The 19370-nt window shown below is 42.0% G+C and overlaps 5 protein-coding genes across 6 annotated transcripts in view; all 5 read right to left on the bottom strand.

Moving 5' to 3' along the window:
* Positions 1 to 473, bottom strand: part of LOC147817968 (centrosomal protein of 68 kDa-like) — a 4731-nt gene extending 4258 nt beyond the window's left edge. The window contains exon 1 of the mRNA XM_087179182.1: positions 358 to 473. Coding sequence (XP_087035308.1) covers positions 358 to 473 — 116 coding nt within the window. The remainder of the gene's footprint in view (positions 1 to 357) is intronic.
* tlx1 (T cell leukemia homeobox 1) overlaps positions 9 to 19370 on the bottom strand; it is a 23646-nt gene continuing 4284 nt past the window's right edge. For both annotated transcript variants that reach the window (XM_087179164.1, XM_087179163.1), the window contains exon 3: positions 9 to 895. In XM_087179164.1, coding sequence (XP_087035290.1) covers positions 685 to 895 — 211 coding nt within the window. In that variant the 3' untranslated portion in view covers positions 9 to 684. The remainder of the gene's footprint in view (positions 896 to 19370) is intronic.
* LOC147817967 (uncharacterized) lies at positions 1733 to 3697 on the bottom strand. Its single transcript, XM_087179165.1, has 3 exons — positions 3509 to 3697; positions 1839 to 2040; positions 1733 to 1752 (listed from the first exon to the last, which is right to left on the bottom strand). Exons 1-3 carry the CDS (start codon positions 3695 to 3697, stop codon positions 1748 to 1750), a joined length of 396 nt encoding a protein of 131 aa, XP_087035291.1. The 3' UTR covers positions 1733 to 1747.
* Positions 3654 to 6680, bottom strand: LOC111669517 (uncharacterized). Its single transcript, XM_087179162.1, is given in 4 exon segments — positions 3654 to 4089; positions 4091 to 4551; positions 6137 to 6432; positions 6602 to 6680. Coding segments are annotated over 4 exon segments (1245 nt in total). The 5' UTR covers positions 6654 to 6680.
* sdhaf4 (succinate dehydrogenase complex assembly factor 4) lies at positions 11559 to 13247 on the bottom strand. The gene is made up of 3 exons (XM_023425847.2): positions 13061 to 13247; positions 12790 to 12903; positions 11559 to 12103 (listed from the first exon to the last, which is right to left on the bottom strand). Exons 1-3 carry the CDS (start codon positions 13140 to 13142, stop codon positions 11994 to 11996), a joined length of 306 nt encoding a protein of 101 aa, XP_023281615.1. The 5' UTR covers positions 13143 to 13247; the 3' UTR covers positions 11559 to 11993.

The raw sequence follows: 19370 nt of genomic DNA, 5'->3' as shown, positions 1-19370 counted from the left end.
ATGTGAAATGTGCTAAGCTGTGGTCAAAAGTTAAATGTAGCTGCAAAGTGCCATTAAATTCTCCTCTGATCAGAGGCTTTATCCCTAAATTATAAAATGGTCAAACACACAGATGTCCTCTTCATTCTCATGTGGTGGATAATATGTTCAAATTCGTACAAAGGTGCAAAGACAAGTGCTGTAATTTTGCAGTTAAAGGTCCATTAACATGGCAGATAAATACAGACACTGATGCAGACATCAAATATGAAAATATGCTGTTTATGAAACATCAAGTCTCTTATAGGGAAACTATAATACAACAACTCAGTCCTGGTCCTTTGAGGAGCACTGTTCATCCCAGAGTATCAGTCCAGCAGTCCGCTCTGTGCAGGGCTGAAGCAAGGTTTCAGTCCTGGGCTCTGCAGGGTCCACATCAGACTGTGGACACCCTCGTTAGATGGGGTAGTGCTGAGTGAGCCCATGAGAAGCATGTTAGCTGTTAGCCGCAGCAGAGTGTGTCTGACAGAGAGTGGGTGATAATAAGAGCAGGGAGGTGACCTGATAACCAGCATCTATCAAACCGTGTCCTGCACCGGGGGCCACCTCTGCACGGTGCCCCGCAGCGGGCTGCCGCCGCTGCCTCTGCCCTCCAGCAGTAGCTCGGTACCGGCGCAGGTACCAGCTGCAGGCCGTGTGTTGGCTCTACTCGCAGGCCGACACGCTGCTGATCTTGGCGGTGTTCTCGGTCCAGGGCTGCAGGTTCTGCAGGGCGAACAGAGAGCTGTTCTGCAGGCACAGCGGGTCCGGGGTCACCGGCTGGTTGATGGTCTTCTGGAAGGCCTCCTGCTGCAGCTGCATGAGGATCCGATTGGCCTGCTGCCGCTCCGCCTCCCGCTCCTCCGCCGTCTGCCGCCTGCAACAGCGACAAGGAAACACCGCGGACTCACACATGCAGCAAACACACGCTGTCTACAGCTTCATCACAACCGGCGGAGTCATTATAAATTACTTATTACTATAAAGCAAATCACTCAGAAGATTACAACCAGAGCGTTATATTACACACCGAATTTACCGTATAGTCTATATAGACACCAACAGGTTATATATGATATATAACCTCTCTCTATATATAGATGTGTCCTCATCCTGCATCAGTCTGGATTATTCTGCATCAGTCTGGATTATTCTGCATCAGTCTGGATTATTCTGCATCAGTCTGTATCAGTCTGTATCAGTCTGTATCAGTCTGGAGGATAAGAGGGCGTTGAGGCTCAGTTCTTACCTGATACTCAGCCAGAGACGACTTCACACTTTCGATGTCTGCGTGGGTGCAGCCAGCACCTCCATCTTCTCTGACACTGTGTACAGCTGCTGGATCAGCTGCTCCAGATGTGAACAGAAGACCTGAAACATCCACAACATCTAGTGGTCACATCACAACGTGCATTCAAATTAAAACCCAGCAGAACACTGTGTGTCACTATGACGACAGCGTCCCACTGCACAGATCAGGTCTCTACCTGGATGTGCTTCATCAGAGAGTCACTTTGCTGTCTGTCTTCCTGGCTGCCAGGCAGGGTGAGGCCACGCAGCTGCTCCACCAAAGCCTCCGCCTCCCTGAGACTGGACCGACTCAGTCCCCCTCCAACAGGCTCCACCAAGGCTCCAGAGGTCCTCCTCACTGCCTCAGAGCCCCTATGACCAGCTGCTGATGGATGGAAGTTTTGAGATGTAATTTTTCAGTGCGCACCACAACTAAATTTTATTCTGTAAAGACAAAAGTTTCACAGACAGATATCTCAGAAGCCGGACAAATAAAAAAAAAAAAAATAAAATAAATAAAAACTAGATACCTGTTCGAACAGTGCTCCTCTCCTCTCTGTCCATCTCATCTTTTCCCTCAGCTGCGTCTTGACTGCTCCCCTCCTCGTCTTCGTCTTCGGCCTCCTGTTTCTCAGGCAGGGTGATGGAGGAGAGGATGGAGGTGGCTCTGGGCTCCAGAGACTCCCAGCTGGCTGTGACGGGCCGCCTCAGCTTGGCTGTCACCTCCCTCACCTACACAGAGGGACCACATACTTTCAGTATTTAGCTGTAGAGAACAAAGAAGCTGAAAAACACTGATCCATTTGTCTGTGTGTCCCTCCATCATCTTTGACCTTGGTGCAGTGGTCTTCTGTTTAAGAGCTGTCTGTTGATCTGTGCTGCTCCTGCTGAATGTTTCCTCTGCAGACGCTGTTTCTTTAATCCAAACATGACCCAGATCTTTGAAACAGTGAGTTTTGAAATCTTTAACTGACACCATGAAGGTTTCAGAGTCTTTCCTGTTACTCTCTTAGATGTAATCCTCAACAGGTTTGGAAATGTTGGAAACGGTTATGTGTTTTATTCTATGTAATGATGATGATGATGATGATGATGATGACGCAGTTTCCTTGTTGTGGGATGTGAGGCTAGTTTTAATACCTACATTCACTTGGACTCAAGGACGAACTGGGTCAAAGGTCAAGGTCACCGTGTGTTTTGGCCTCTTGAATGTGAATATCTCAGGACCACCTTTAGGGAATTTGTTTAGATTTGGCACAAACCTTCACTTGGACTCAAAGATGAACTGATTAAAATTTTGTGGTCAAAGGTTTTTTTTATTTCCCACCATATGCAATATTTAGCATATAATTTTTTTTTGCAATTTGCACTGCTTTGTTTACTCTACATTGAACCTTGGCATGTGACAAATAAAACTTTGAACTGCTGTTTAGTGGCAGCATTGCTTATATCTGAAACATAAAATACAAAATATAATTATGTCATAAACCCCTCTTAGATAATATTGAATATCGCAACATTTTAGCTGGACTGTATCAAGATAATACATTTTGGCCCTAAGTTTAATTCACATGAACGTTTACACATAATATGCAATATTTGCCTGCAGTGCCTTTTCATTACTGCAATAACAGGATGTAATTGAAGGCAATGAACTGTTCACTGTGCAGAAATGGCTGCTTTCACCAATTTCTCAGCAGGTGAAATGAATTCAATCTAGGGTTGAACAATACGCAACAAAAATCATATTACCACAATGGTGTTATCATGGGAACGCAAATTTTTGCATATCATTTTCACTGAAAAATAAATATAAAAATGACAATGATGTGAATTTTGTTGGCGCTTGTACCAAACAATCATGTTCCTTAATGTCTGGACAATATGATTTGTAGGCCGGGGCATCTCTGTGCCACCACAACGCTTCATTTATAAGTTGTGACACATTTCATCTTTACCAAAAAATTGCAGTTCCTGTGATTTGGATATTGCACTTAACCATATCATGATTTCAATTATATTTCGATTCATTTTCAGCCCTAATTCAATCTAAAAACATTCTCATTGGAAAATGATCAGTAATAATACATATGAGTGATTAGTAGTAATGGGTTTCATACAATATTGTGAGTGATTTGTAGTGAATAGGTTTCAGAATGCAAAAGCACCAGTGTGGTCTATGAGTGTCCGGTGCACTGACCTGTCTGGACAGCAGCTGCAGCTCCTCCAGCTGCTCTGGAAGAGGCCTGAACTCTTCGTCCACCTCCCCACACACACGCCTGGGCCGAGGAAAGAGACAGGTGGAGGTGGAGGAGGATGGTGCACGGTGCTGATGACGGTGATCATCACCACTCTGTGAGGATCCAGTCCACCTCTGTCCGGACTGCATCCAAACTGTTCAAGGACAAACCCACAGGGTCTGGTAGGGAGAGCGGGGTACTGGAGGGCAGACCATCTGAGGATCTGGTGAACCCTGGCGGGTCAGGTGACCTATCACCAGCACAGAGAGGACTTCTGTCTCTGGTCTGCCCTGTACCGTTCACAGAAAAGTCCAAACCTGACAGGCTGGTAGAGCTACAAAGCTGGTCCAGTTCAATCCCTGAGTCCTGCAGGTCTGTTTGCAGGAGAGAGTCTCCCTGGAGCTCAGAGTCTCCCTGGAGCTCAGAGCTGTCCCACTCACTGACCACCTGTCCTGGTCTTAGGGGGTAGGTGTAGTCCAGCAAGGCCTGGTACTCCCTGTTAGGGTCCCAGCCTGCAGAATGCCTGTCTGGAGATGGAGGAGGTTTTAGGGATGGCACAGGCCCAGTAGTCTGCCTGATAGGGAGACATGGAGTCTCCTTTTGAGTGTCCTCCAGAAGACCATTGTCTGGTCTCTCCCCTACCTCTCCCCTCCATCTGGCCTGGCCTCGAGTACCCTGAGCGAGGGCTGTAGGTAGGATTCAGGACAGTGGAGGTCAGTCGTGGTCTCTGAGGAGGGTTTAGTCTCTGGACTTCCAGGATGGAGCTGAAGAGGCTCCGCTGAGCTGATCTGCTGGCAGAGAAAGGTGATCCAGAAGTGGATATTTTGTGGTAAAGCCTGAGGTCTGAGACACCCAAGGGTGAGCCGAGGTCTTCGCTGGAGGCTGAGGGAGGTGAGACATCTCTGAGAGAACGGCTGAAGCTCTCTGGGGTCAGCTCTTCTCCTGGTCTGGTCGAGAAGTTCATATCAGTTTGTTCTCTTCTGTTAACACCTGAGAGTTCCTCCTACAAGGCAGAATACTGACAGAATTAAACAGTGACGCTGTAACAGTGCTGGATTTATCTGTCTGATAAAGTAAAGGTGTCAGGTGAACAGAAGGGTTACAGATAGAGCTGGGTATCACTTTCGATATCAGTCCTGATACTGATACCTTCACTTTGATACTGAGTCTTAAAAAGAAAATTACAATACACATTACAGTACAAATCTCTTTACACACTCAAACGTATTCATGTAAATCAGGGGTCTGCAACCTTTTTTACTCTGACAGAAACTTACATAGATATTACATTTATTCACATATCATATCAAAACACTCCAAACCAAACCAGATCAATAAGATCATTTAACAAGTCCTTAAATATCAATATCCAAAAACATCTGAAACATCAGACAAAAATCTGAGTCATGATTCAGTCAGAACTGAACACACAGACATGACAACACACTGCAAATAAACCTTCATGAATCTGCTGAGAAACCAGAGAAGAAGAAACTCCTCAGTCAGTGATCAGTGACAGGAAACAGAAAGTTAAACGGGAAGTTAAAATACATCATTCACTTCATTTTCCAACATGTAAATACACATGAAGCCACAGTTTAACTCACTGTATCCATGGCAACATATTTCTGGTTTCTTGGAAAAATTTAGTTGGAAACCCCTGGTGTAGATAAACAGCCAATCACCAGATCTTAGATCTTGGTCCAAGCATGCTGCATGCTGATTGGCTCACTGATGCTGATGAGATTTACTCCTTTACTAGGACACTTTTTAATCCTTGATAGCATCAAACCAATTCAGTCGGTCCATAAAAGTACTGAGTTGGATACCCAGCCCTCGTTACAACTCCACAGAGGGAGAGCAGTCACTGCTGAGGATGAAAGAGTGTCCTCACTTCTCTTTCAGGCGGCATCACTGATGGACTTTAAAACTGACTTTGCTTTCGAAATGAATTAATTAGTGACCATGGAGAGTGTGAGGATGACTCTTCTCACAGTGAATCCACTAAAACATTTTCTCATCAGCATCATAAATTATTAGAGAATCTCACTGCCTGTTTTATTACTTCTTCCCATTATATCATGACTTTTCTCACAGTATCATGACACTGACGGCTACAGCACCATGATTAAACGCTTGTGTTGGACATGTGTTGCAGTACGTAGAGTACGTCATGAGAGTGTAGCAGCAGACTGGAGCCTTAACCAGCGCTGAGCTTCATTTCATTTCATTCTCATTCCGATGTTTCTGTCAGCGGTTCTTATATTCTGCCACAGGTGGTTATTGTAACAGTTTTCCTCTTTTATATAAATAGAAATTATAAAAGTGTACATTAGATATTTCAGTCTTAATTAATTAATGCAACGACACTGAGTTCAGACCAGTGTTGGAAGGGTTATAGAAACATTATTAGGTCCCAGTTTGTCAGATTGTCTGGGACTGGGAATCATACGCGAGACCAACAAGTAAAATCACATTACATTACATAATTAAGCACATGTGTAAAATGTGATCTGTAGTTACTAGAATTTAAAACTGGCAGCATGATTTCCTCTAGAATTCTAATAAATATCCTCTGTCCTGCTCACCTTCTGTGTGTGCTCCTGTGTCTTCTTTAAGATGGAAGTATGCTGTTCTGCAGAGAACAAAGGCTTCCTCATCACATACTGTCTGTCTGTCATAAACCTGGAGGTGGACGCCAGAGAAACACTTTTGTGTGACCTTCCTCTGTCTCTCTCTGTTTCTGTTTTGCCTCTTTCACTGTCTTTTGACGTCAGACTTGAGCATCTTCTGCTGTGCTTAAACTCTGGGAGGTGCATCTTCCATCTCTGGCTGCATCCTTTGGCTTCCATTGGACAGAGGAAATGTAGGAGGGGCCTGTCAACTAAAGGAATACAACAACTTTCAGTGTTAACTTGAGACTTTGTTTTCTAACAAAGGTTAAGATGTCCTGTTTTGAATCTGAAATCTTCATGATTCAGCAGTGACGAGCTGAGTTTTACACTGTAAAACATGCTGCGGATTATTTGATTCTTCTGGTTTAATTCATGTACCTTGGAGGAGCTGTGAGTTTTCTGCCCAGTATCTTCTAACTACAAACTCCATGTTGATGGGTTTAGGATCACAGGAGCCCTGTAATGACACAGGAAAGACGGACAGTACATGAAGACATACAGTAACACAATGACAGACACTCTGAGGAGGAAAAGAACACTGTGAACATTTCTGACCTAAAGCAACAGACACTGAAAACATTTTCATAGTGATTGTCTTATTTCTAAAATCAAAAAGTTCTTATCGCAACAATTATATGTTAAATTTTAATTAAGAAATTCTACATAAAGTAACCTTAAAGCTGCATTAATTCATTTTTTGCCACTTGGGGGCAGCAGAATCAGCTGAAAACACAACATCTGACATATTTTCATTGTATAAGGTTTCCTGTTTCTTACGGCAAACAGTTCTCAACAGAATTCTTCACAGGTCTAAAACCCATACCCATGTCTTTAAGAGCAACCTGACTCAACGACAAAAACTGTGAATTGGAGACCCAAACCTGACCCAGGACTCAATGATTTAATTCCAACAATTCAAATAAATGATTTCATGTTTAAATGATTTTTAAAACAGCTCTAGGATTTTTTTTTGCAAATATCTAGCATTTTATAGGCTAAATAATTAAAAAAACCTGAAAGATTCATATTAAATAATGAAGAGAAAGCTTTAAATATAATCAAACCCTGAACCGGGCCCATGCCAGAAACTTAACTCAAGAAAATGACCTGAAGCCTGATCCTTGACCTCTTCAGCACAGAGCAACATGATGAGAGTTTGTGTCCACCTGATGAATCTAAGCTCAGTACCTCCTCTCTTTTAGCTCTGTTTTTGGTCTCTACCAGCTCCTGAGGGAAATATCTGTCACTTAAGCTTCAACACTGCTCCACTGTTGTTTGCTGAACCAAACAGTAAATGTGATGTAAAAACAACTTCATGTTATGGTATCAGTGTACAATGTGGCCGATCAGTAACAGTAAATGTCAATAGAGATATGAGAAAGAGTGTTACAGAGTTCATCCACCAGAGAGCAGTGGCGTTTTACACTGTAAAACATGCTGCGTAGTAAGTACCTGTATCAGTGTTTGCATAAAGAAACAAAAAAATATAGATATCAGTGTTGTCTTTCAGTTTCAGTCAGGCTGTACTGTAAAACTATGTAGAAGAGTTGATGTGATTCTCTGTGGATTCATCCCCACGAGCAACACTAAACATATCATTTCATCGACTGTTAAAACAATATGAACGAGTGTAGCACAAACAGACAAAATGTTTAAAGCTACAATTAGCACTTTAATTACTAGGAATTCAAGTGACACACAGAAATACTGAAAAATTAAATCAATGATGCAATCTCTTCTTCACACATATGTAAGTGGCACATACGCATCTTCAGTTGCGTAGTGAAGGGGAAGGTCTCTCCTTGTGTTGTGGGATCACTAAGCAGCGGGCCTGATAAGCATGCAGGTGGGTCCAGGCAGTGTAATGATACGATGCTCCTCACCTGACTGATCTCATTAAGACTGCATGCTCAGACCTGCCTGTGTTCACCGCACCAACGAGACAGAACACCGTCTGTCCGGTGGGTCAGCTCAGAGCCCTGGACACATCATGTGGACTGCTCACGCACCACTGTGCACTGTCACTGCTTGTAGAGAAGCAGCTGGCTCAGGCTGTCCAACAGAGTGCAAACATGGCGGTCAAACTGTGTGAAATAAAATAATTTGACACAATATATATATATATATAATACATAGATACTGGAGTTTCAGTATTGATACATTTTCCTATTTGATACATTTTCTCTCCTGGTACAGATCTCTCCACACAGTACTTGAACTCTGTATTCTATATAAACAGTTATAAACATACCATTTTAATTATGGAGTTTCACTGAAAAACAACTTTAGAAATTTTAACAACCAGTGTGAATGTCATTATTACCAACTTATCAAAGTGATCGTGACTATACTCAACGAGAAGATGTTTTTAGACTTTTGGCGGTCAGTCAGAAACACTCTGACTTTAGAGGAGGTTGACGACATGTCACACAGCTGAGTGTGTGTCAAAACAGACCGAAAGGTTTGAACACCCTGAGCTCTGCCTTCAGTATGGACTGACACTGCTGTCTTCAGTGTGTAACAAAGCAGGCTGCAGTGTGCTTTGTTCTGCTTCCCCTTCACTCTGCTTTACATCTCTATTAGGCACCTCAACACACCACCCACAGCACACTGCAACAAGAGGAAACTGATGCATTTGGAGTGTGTGATGTCACCAAACTGACAAGATACTGAAGGTTAAACAGTCAAATATCTAATTTCTCTTGTCAGATGCAACTTTACAGTGATTGTGACTTAACAAATGAAGTAGCCTTACATGAGTTCATTTATACAGGGATGAACATTGTGTACTGCAGAACATCACAATAATGTCCCAGTAAACACAGGATCACCACATATCGCATTATTTTCAGGTTTTGGAGGAGCTCTCAACTATCCTCCATTGTGATGGTGTGCCTGGTTTCCTTGGTGATGGCCTAGAGAGGGTGGTGCTAGACTCAAGAGGTAATTGTCAATCAAAAAGGCTACAACAGAACAAAGAGCCCGAGATTAACTGAACTAATTGATTAACTGATTGACTCTCTGATGATGAATATGATCCACTGCAGAACACCCCACTCTTTCAAGCCTGCACTGACTGATCGATCATGTGGTTCAGCAGCAGATCGTAAACATTAGCCACAGTAATGGCTGCAGTGATCACAGCAGTCACCATTAAATATGTTAAGCTCTTCACTTCAACATCTCCAGAGAAATACACTAACTGGTTATTTCCACTTTAGTCAACACACACAGACTCCACAAACAGCAGCAACAAGTCAGAAGACAAAGAAGAAGACAGCCCTACCGGAAGAGGATAACGCCAAAAAACAAAACAGAAAAATCTGCCCTGATGCTCCTGTTGAGCTCTCATTATGTTGCTAATGTAACAAAACAATTCTTTCATAACACAATCAACACCATAACACATGTAAATCTAATTAAAGGTAGGCCAAGCTGTATACTTTGTAAGTATTACACATTACTATTTTGTTGGCGCCTACTGCGTGTGTCATGTGACTATTTTGGTCCAATCATGATCAGGCGACTATTCACGGCTGTAGTATCCACGGGTAAAAGTTAGAAAAGTTAGGCTAGTTTGATATTTAATTAGCTCAAGATGGATAATAACGCCGAGATGAAAACCCCCAGTTTACATTCAAGACAACAAAACAAACAAACAAAAAATAAACCAGACCATGGATTTGGAGAATCTTACACCCCTGACACGTAACCAGAAAATACCAGCAGAAACAAACTGACTTGTTGTCAGACTGGAAAATATCTTTGCCAATCCCCGCCAGAATTTTTTGCACTCCCAGTCTGCTGTTGCATATGTAAACTACATGTGCGTTAGTCATAGTACATTAACAGTTGTTTAAATCCAGTCAATAGCCAGAGCTGATGCTCAAACGCAGTTTGTCCAACCCTGAAGCACCGGGACAGTGGAAGTCGCCATGGCAACAAACACAGGTGACCTACACGGAGAGAGAGTGTGTGGTGTACAGAGCTGTCCATGTAAGGTCAGTCCCCACCACAGCGTGTTAAAGCTAATTTTACTTTGATGTTACAAACCACACCATAAAAACATCTACTCAAACAGGTCAGAGACTCAGCAAAGCCTGAAACCTAGACAAAAGTGAAAGTTGAAGCAGTAGTATGACCCTGGTTTTGTGATTTTACTATGGAAATTGTGTAACACGTATTAAACTCGTTTAAAACATCTTTAGTTAAATGTGTACAAACCTAATAGAAGACGACGTAGGCCTGACTCTCCTCTTCGAGATCTTCTCGTAAATTCCGCATCAGTATGATCCACCGCTTCCTTCTCCTAAAACCTCACATTCCGGGTCACTGACTCTCCCAGCGCCCACTCTGAGTGTTTGTCCACCAGCTGAGGCAGCCGTTACAAGCCCGCCTCAGAAACAACCAACAAAGGACAGATATGTGGGTCTTGACCAGACACAGAGCCGGAGCTGTGCTCATAGAGTCCCGTTGTTGTAGCAGCTTCGTGTCGCCTCAGCCTCCTTCCTCTAACCGTGCTGCCTTCACTTGCTGCTCCTCAGATCCGGACGTTCTGCTCCGATCATATGAACACATACCTACTGTTTCTATATACTGTGTGTGTGACATGCACTGTGTGTTTGTGACGTAACTGCATTTAAAAGACACAAAAGTGATTATTCACACAAACATTCACAGTTCTATTTTTACTTTCTTAGAGTGGAAAGAGTCACAATTCCTATATTTGCTGACGGCTTTGAAGGCAACACAGCCATCAATTGAGTTGAGTGTTCAGCAGGAGGAGCGATCTGATGTGGCGCTTTACTCCCCTTTAGCGGCAAAACTAATAACTACATCCATTTCTATCATTGATCAGACACTAGCAGCGCTGCCCCTGCTACTTCAATGATGTTGATGATGACGATGATAACAGAGTAATTGAATTCAGTAAAAAAAAAAAAAAAAAACTGTTACAACCAATCTACTGAGGAGTGGAACCTCTCAATAGCAGTTTAGCTTGTTTGTCTTTGGAAACACAAACAGGAAGCACATATGATCCATTACAAACCATAGGTAATCTTCACCAGGCTGCTAACACCCATCCTGGTTGGTACAACTGAAAGCACCTTACTGGATTCACCTGACTTCTGTTAAGGTTTTCCAGGTTGACCATTACCACAAAGGGAAAACAGGCTCACATTATTCTGCTGTTCAAAAATTACTCATCCCAACTTATTTCTTTACTTATCAATGAATTTGGTGAGCCTGCATGGACAGATGTTTTGAGCTACAGTTTTCTGTCTGACGGATTTATCTGATACATGATCAAAATAAACAAATCAACATAGAGGACTTGTGCATTGAATCACTTTTCTTTTTATTGATCTTTCACAACAACATAATGTGCAAAACATATCTTAGAGCTTCACACATCAGATTTTATAAGTTATTTTTTTGTGACAGTGGAGACAGACAGGAAATGCAGGGAGAGAGTAAGAGGAATGGTCCAGCCAGCCAGGAGTCAAACTGTGGACTCCTTGCTCAGGGCATTTAAGCCCATGTGGTGTGTGCCCTAACCATTTGGATCAAGTTACCTCACATCAGATTTTTGATGATATTCTGTTTGCTTTTGTTTAGCAAAATGCAAAATATTAACAGCCAGGACATGTACAAGTAAAACTAGTTTCTTTGTCCAACATGTATGTTTATATTGATACATTCACAGTCAGAAACACCCATCTTCCTCTACAGAATGCAGGTGTGACAAAACAGATTTACGTGTAATGAGCTAGAAGTCGACACAGCGGCCCTTTCTCTCCCAGTCTCCATAGCGGGTGGGTTCCGGTCCACGAGGGCCCCCCTTCTCCTTGGTTACAGGGTTCACGTCATCAGGGAACTCTGGGAAAATATTAATTTGAAAAATGGTGCTTCAGTTCAGATGGCTTACCTTCTTTAAACCAGTGGTTCTCAAACTTTTACCCCATAAAGGACTCTCAACTGACACCAATTAGACCACAGACCTTCATCTGATATGATTTTTGCTTTTCTTCCTCTTTTGTTTTATTACAAAAAGTTTTTGAAACCCAGGACCAAAATACATTCTGAAATATGGTGAAAATAAATCATTCCCCTTTTTTCTTGGACCCCTCAAGGACCCCTGGGTGTCCCCAGACCCCACTTTGAGAACCATGGCTTTAAAACACACAGTGTCCAGTTTATTAGCTCCAAGCTGAAACTAATGCATTCAACTCTAACACTAAGCCTTCACAATCATTTCTGTACTCAATGTCCACTTGCTAGCTTCTTCCTGAGATTTCAACCACATTGGCAAAGCCTTCCTACGCTGATAGCAACTTGAAGTTCAATGCTGTCACATAACTGAGAAAATGAAAAACTGTGAGATGTGGTTGAAGGTTATGGTAAATACTAATAAGTAGACCTTGGGAGGTCTTAGTCTGACGTTAAGTTTTAACAAAATATAATTAATTATATATAATAATTAATTGTATTTTGTCTATTTAAGTTCTACAGCCACAACCAGACCAAACAAACAAAGACACAGTCTCCTGCTGCAACATGCTCACTTTCAAGAACATCTCTGCTCTTCTCCTCGGGGTTGTCAAAGCGACCCTGCGGGGTTTTAGCTTTCTTCAGCGGCTGCTTGTCCTTCGCCGCTCCGCTAGCTGCTCGTGAAGACCCTGAGGAAGACAGACAGAGGGACATGAGAGACCTCAGCCTCATTTAACACAAGCTACGGTCTTAAACATGAGTAGAAAAAAACAAGAGCAACAGCATTAGGCTTTAGACATGAAGACATGAAGCCCAGGAGCAGTGGCCGAGATTCGGTTAGCTAACCTGTGAAGACTCGGTCCAGCGTTAGACCCGGAGAGACGACGTGTCTTCTGGCTGAAGCACAGATGCTCCGCAGAACAGACATGTCTGCAGCTCAAACACACACGAACACTTTAAGTCTGCACTGCTCGGACACTTACACAAGGATGCTGTTGTTGTTTGTCGAGCTTCATTTACGCAGTTTGCGTCATCACCCTGCGACGGAAAATATAGCGTAACGCGCTAGTGCAATGTCTATTACACGCCACTAGAGGGAGACACAGTACTGCAAATCAGCTTTGCTCTGTACCACCACTACAATAATAATAAGAATAATAATAAGAATAATAAGAATAAGAATAATAATTTTTATTTAATCTAAAAATATATATTTTTTATTATATTTTATTATTACTATTATCATTATTATTATGTTCATTATTGTTATGTTCATGTACTTTCTTCATAACTATATATACTCATGTGTAGAAGCTCGACATGTTCTGGTCATCTACTTCTACTGTTAACTATTTGTTATGTAAATAATGATGTAGAACTGATATAAAAGGGTTAGTTCCTACTTCTGCTCTCAAACAGCCTCAGTTCTTCGTGCCATGGATCCACCAAATGATAGAAACTTTCCTCTGAGACTCTGCTCTATGTTGACATGATGCATCACATCATTTCTGCAGATTTGTCAGCTTCACATTCACGCTGCCAATCTCCTGTTCTACCACATCCCAAAGGTGTTCTTACGGTCACTCAGACTCAGGCTTTCTGTCAGCTCCAACCAGTCCGTCCATTCTTCCATGACCTCTCAACACAGAGCTGCTGCTCACGGGTGCTTTTTGTTTTGGCTTCATTCTGAGTAAAAACTCTAGAGAAAATCCAGGAGTGTTAAAATAAACATGAACTGAAGCTCCTCACCTGTATCTGCAGGATTTGATGCACTGAACTGCTGCCACATGATTGGCTGATTGGATAATTGCATGAATAAGCAGGTGTACAGGGGGTGAGTGTAGAGGAGTTTGACAGTTTTGCTGCAGCAACTGCAATGACTTCACTTTATAAAGAACAACCTTCTTTGCACTGAAACTTAAAAATAATGAGGTGTTTATTGTTGGTCTGGTTTGGTTACAAAAACTTACTACTTTATCTTTAGCATGATTTATCACACCTCTCCTTAACAGTGACTGAAAATCTTATTGATATAGTTCAGATGATATCATGTCATGTCTGGGTGTGTAGGTATAGAGTTAAAGTCATGGCTAAGCGTCCAACTCCATTGGCTGAAAAATTAAGCAACAATGGAACTTCCATAAACTGCAGTTCCACTAATGACCACTAGCTCCAACAGTGAGTCAATCCCCGTAGACTCCCATGTTAAAATGTCCAACTTTACAGCAGAAACAAACATGTTTACAGCCTGGTACAAAAACAGTTATGGTCTCTGTAGCTACTTTCCTTCTTAATGACAACTGTTTATATAACTCACATGTTTACATTTTATTAAAGTGTAAAGTTATGTACAATGTAGGGCGTGGCCTCTCTGAGAGAAAGAGGCCCCACCTCTTTGCCCATTTTTGGATTAGCTGAGAGTTAGGGGCGGAGTCAGACACTGGCAAGATGTCGACGGTGGAACAGCTCACTCTGAACTTCAAAACTGCTCTTCAGAAACCTATGAGTGATGTCACAGAGGTTACACCCATTTTTATTTACAGTCTATGGTCAGGATGTGGTTAGCCTAGCTTAGCATTAATACTGGAAGCAGAGGCAACAGCTAGTCTGACTTTGGAAGGTTTCCAAGGTTTGGAAATATTGTATTGTGTGCATTGGGTACAATAATGTATTGTATATCATCATTTATAACTGTACACAGACAGAAATGTTGTCCCTCTTTTATCCACCTAAATTTAAAGCCAAGTCCACGACCTGTCTGTCCTTCAGTGGCAGCTACAACTCTGACTGTACATGAACTCCACTGGTGCATTTTCAGCTGCATCAGTTTGGCAGCATCACCTCCTACAAACCTGTGCTGGAATGAATCCTCCACAGTGTGGAGCTTCTCGTAGCCCCAGAGAGCACATCACATTAACTCTGCTACTATGCTACAGACACCAGTCCTAATTAACAGGGAATTTATTTTATGGAGCATGTTGAGGCAGTGCATGTTGATTTATTGAAAATTAAAGACCGAGCTGCTTCAGTAACGTGGTTTTGCTTTGCTCCTGTGTAAATGAAGAAGAATGAGTGGAGCACTTAGAGAGTTCAGAGCTGCAGCTGACTTTAGCTCTTCCATGACAAAGTGAGCACTGAAAATGAGGAATACGCAGATGAAAGCCTAGAAATGTCTGGTCAATGCAGCTTTGAGTTCAGATTATTTTGTCTGACAGTAAACACCATCATTCTTTTGGTTTCTCAGTGTACATACACACCAGGGCCCTGAACAGCTCTTGGCTCTGAGGTGACACTTCAGTACAACAAGAAGAGAGGCACGGTGCCTCAGAAAGACAAACACAAGGGCAAGCCTGGTGGTTGATCTGGAGCTGGTGCCATGTACTGGCTGGGTCCTTGCTGCAGCGGCCAGGGTTCGGGTCCGGCCTGAACCCTTTGCTGCGTGTCATTCCCTTTCTCTCTCCCCCCTGACTTTCCTGTCCGTCTCTACTGTCACTGTAGAAATAAAGCAGAAATGCCAAACTGAGTGTCACAAACTGAGATCTGAAATTACTCTTTGTATCTCTGATTTTTCAGTGTATCTGTTAAATGAGCAACGGATGAAAAGCACAAGATGTGGTTGAAAGCTCTGGAAATATCTGGTAAGTTTACCAAGGTCAAGAATGAACTTTAACACTCCACAGCAGCCAAAGGGATCTGGTGTCATATGTGACAGTATGTGCATGTACTGTATGATAAATGGTCACGTGGACACAGACAGTAATATGTGTTAAATATAAGTAATTGATGCGCTGGGTTACTCCACGGCCTCCATGTTGAACCTGCTGCAGGGATTTGCTCCCATTCAGACAGCAGAGCATCAGTGAGGTCCAACCCTGATGCTGGTGATGAGCTGATGAGGTCTGGCTAACAGGTGCTGGATGGGTTGAGGTCCGGGATCTGTGAGGACCAGTCCAGTTCTTCCAAACCAAAGTGAGAGAAGCATTTCTTTATGGAGCTGCTTTGTGCACAAACTGCTGACACAACATTGGTACCGGAGACGCACTAACATTTCTCTTTATTAACTGAAAGTGCCAAGAAAAGATCAAGAAAATGTAGACAAAAGTATGTGGACAGAGGACAATATTTATGGTTCACTGGTCTGATTGAACTACTAAGAAGAAGAGAAAAACTCTGTGCTGGTGAGTGTGTTTCTCAACTTGCTTTACCTTTATCAGCTCCAGTGACCATGCTTCCTCCCCAGGGTAAAATGGTGTGTGTGTGTGTGTGTGTGTGTGTGTGTGTGTGTGTGTGTGTGTGTGTGGGAGGAATTCCAGGAGGTTTCATTGCAGCTCAGCTCCAGCGGCTCAGTGCTGATATTTCTGAGTGGATGATGAAATTCTCCTTTACATTCCTCTTCAAGCTTTTAGAAAGCAGTCCTGGAGAATATCACATCACACACACACACACACACCACCACACACACACACACACCACACACACACACACACACACACACACACACACACTACCAAACAGCTGGCTCAGCATGCACTGCCAACTCCAATACACACCCAAAAATTCTTGGATAAAAAAAATGCAAAAATACATTCAAAACTAATATCTTGATTTAAAAAATCTCTTCATGTAGCCTAGACCCATATCTGGGAATATACTGAGAGAGCTGATAAACGGGATGATCAGTTGAAACAAAAATGTGAGTAAACGGCCTGTGATGTGGATACACAACATACACACACGGACTGCAGGAGCATTTTGTACAAATGAGCCCAAACATCCAGCATCATGTTCAGCCCCTCATGACACCACCTTTCTACACCCACGCAAAAGGCCAAACAGTGGGAGGATAAATAACATGCTGGTGGATTTCTCCATCTTTACTTTTAACATATTATCCCCAAAAGATCTCTTCTTATAATTCATTGTCTATTTTTATCTCACTAATATTTTATTTCATGTATTGTCTTGTTTTTCCTTTGTTAAATTAATTGATTCAATTTGTGTTTCATTCATTTTTGCGACTTTTGATGACTGTGATTTAGTTCCTTTTTTTTTTATGTTTATCACATTTAACTTTGTAGTTTTAACCATGAAAAACTAGCTGCTGTGCCTCCATTAAAACCTGTCACCTCTTCTTTACCTATTAGGTCCATGTGCTGATCACTATTTCATTTAGGAACATTTTCTGAGTGTTCCCAAAATCAGCTCAAATAATAAAAATAGTGAAAACAAAACTCTCAGGATCAGGCTAAAGCAGCTGGAATCAGTACTGATCCCGTCTGATCAGTTTTATCTAATACGAATGTGAAAGGAGTCTCCCTAACGGGAATTATCAGCTGAATCTGCAGCTCTCCTCTCTTTTATGAGCTTCATAGTGAGTTCCAGCTCATTGTTTATCCAGACACAAGTTTACTGCTGTGGTTCGCCCTCACCGCTCTCGCCTCATTTTCAGCTGCAGCAGCTGTTTTCATAACTGTGCAGCTAAAGAGGAGCTGGTGGAGACCAAACACGGAGCTAAAAGAGAGGGGACACTGGACGGAGATTCATCAACTCCACACTGATGGTCCTGCACATCTGTAACTGCTCGATGTGGAAATAAACAACTGTCATACTGGTTTACTTTCACCCGTGGTTGAATATTAATCTATAGTTATGTTATGGACACATGTTGCTCATTGTCATTATTTCTTGACGTGTACAATGTTTCTAACCAGGCGTGTGGTTGATGAAGATCCACGACTGCACAGCATCAGAGAAAAAAATAATTGTGACGGGAACAAGAAGCAGTGGACTGATTCTACTGTTTTACTTTAAGTGACAAAATATATAGTTGCATGAAAATGAACACGAGTTACAAATGTGTTTCCACTGAGACGAATGAAAATTGAATTTGGCTGCAAAATTGAGAAGATACAGTAAATAAGGACTGAAAGTAAGGATTTTCATTATCCATGAATCAGCCAACTGATTTTCAGTTATGCAATAAATCATTTTGTTCATAAAATGGCAATAAATACTGAAGAAAACCTGTGGCATGTCCAAGGTGATGCGTTCAAATGTTTTGTTTTGTCTGACAAACAGTACACACCCTGAATATATGTGATATGTGACATATGACAAAGAAAAGCATCAAATTCTCAAACTTGAGAAGCTGGAAGCAGCAAATATTTGACATTTTCGTTTACAAATGACGAAATTGATGAAGCAGTTATCAAAATATTTGCTTATAAACTTTCCTATTCAATTAATCGACTAATTGTTACAGCTGTTTACTAAAGACATTTTCATTTACTTATTATCAACTCTGCAGAAAGAAACATTAACTCAGAATATATTATCGTCATCAGTACAGGTAGAAACAGATGTTATGTTTCTATACTCATTTACTTAGCTTGTGCAGTCTAGCATGATGCACACGCACACACACGTACACACACACACACACACACACACACACACACACACACACACACAAAGGTCAGATAAGATAATAAAAGCCCTGTGGACTGATGACTGGTCTCTGTTTGTGGTTGGTCAGTTTGTTTGATCTCAGCCTCACATTCAGCAGAGAGAGAGAGAGAGAGAGAGAGAGAGAGAGAGAGAGAGAGAGAGGGAGAGAGAGAGAGAGAGGGAGAGACAGGAGAGAGATTCAGTTTGTAAGACATTGGTAAAAAAATAAGAGTTGAGGAGATGTGAAATGTGCTAAGCTGTGGTCAAAAGTTAAATGTAGCTGCAAAGTGCCATTAAATTCTCCTCTGATCAGAGGCTTTATCCCTAAATTATAAAATCGCTCCTCCGCCGTCTGCCGCCTGCAACAGCGACAAGGAAACACCGCGGACTCACACATGCAGCAAACACACGACTTATTACTATAAAGCAAATCACTCAGAAGATTACATATATCGACACCCTCTTAAAATTGCCTCAACTTGTGCGTCCGTCACTTTTTAATCCAGCCAACTAGCCTATTATTTATTACAAAATCGAAAGCTTTATTATTGTCACTGAAAAATAAAATTGGTAGCCTTATATAAAAACAGCAATCGCATAATAAAACAAGCAGCTTTAGGATTAGCTTTAGGTGCACAGTCCAGTAAGTGGATATCATTTCAGGGGGGACGACACTAAAAAAGACCGAAATCTCCTGCAAGCCCCCCCC

The sequence above is a fragment of the Seriola lalandi genome, unplaced genomic scaffold (assembly GCF_002814215.2).
Source record: "Seriola lalandi dorsalis isolate HSWRI2012SDOR001 ecotype SW California unplaced genomic scaffold, Sedor1 jcf7180002054795, whole genome shotgun sequence".
NCBI lineage: Eukaryota > Metazoa > Chordata > Actinopteri > Carangiformes > Carangidae > Seriola > Seriola lalandi.
This window is presented reverse-complemented; position numbering and strand designations above follow the sequence as displayed.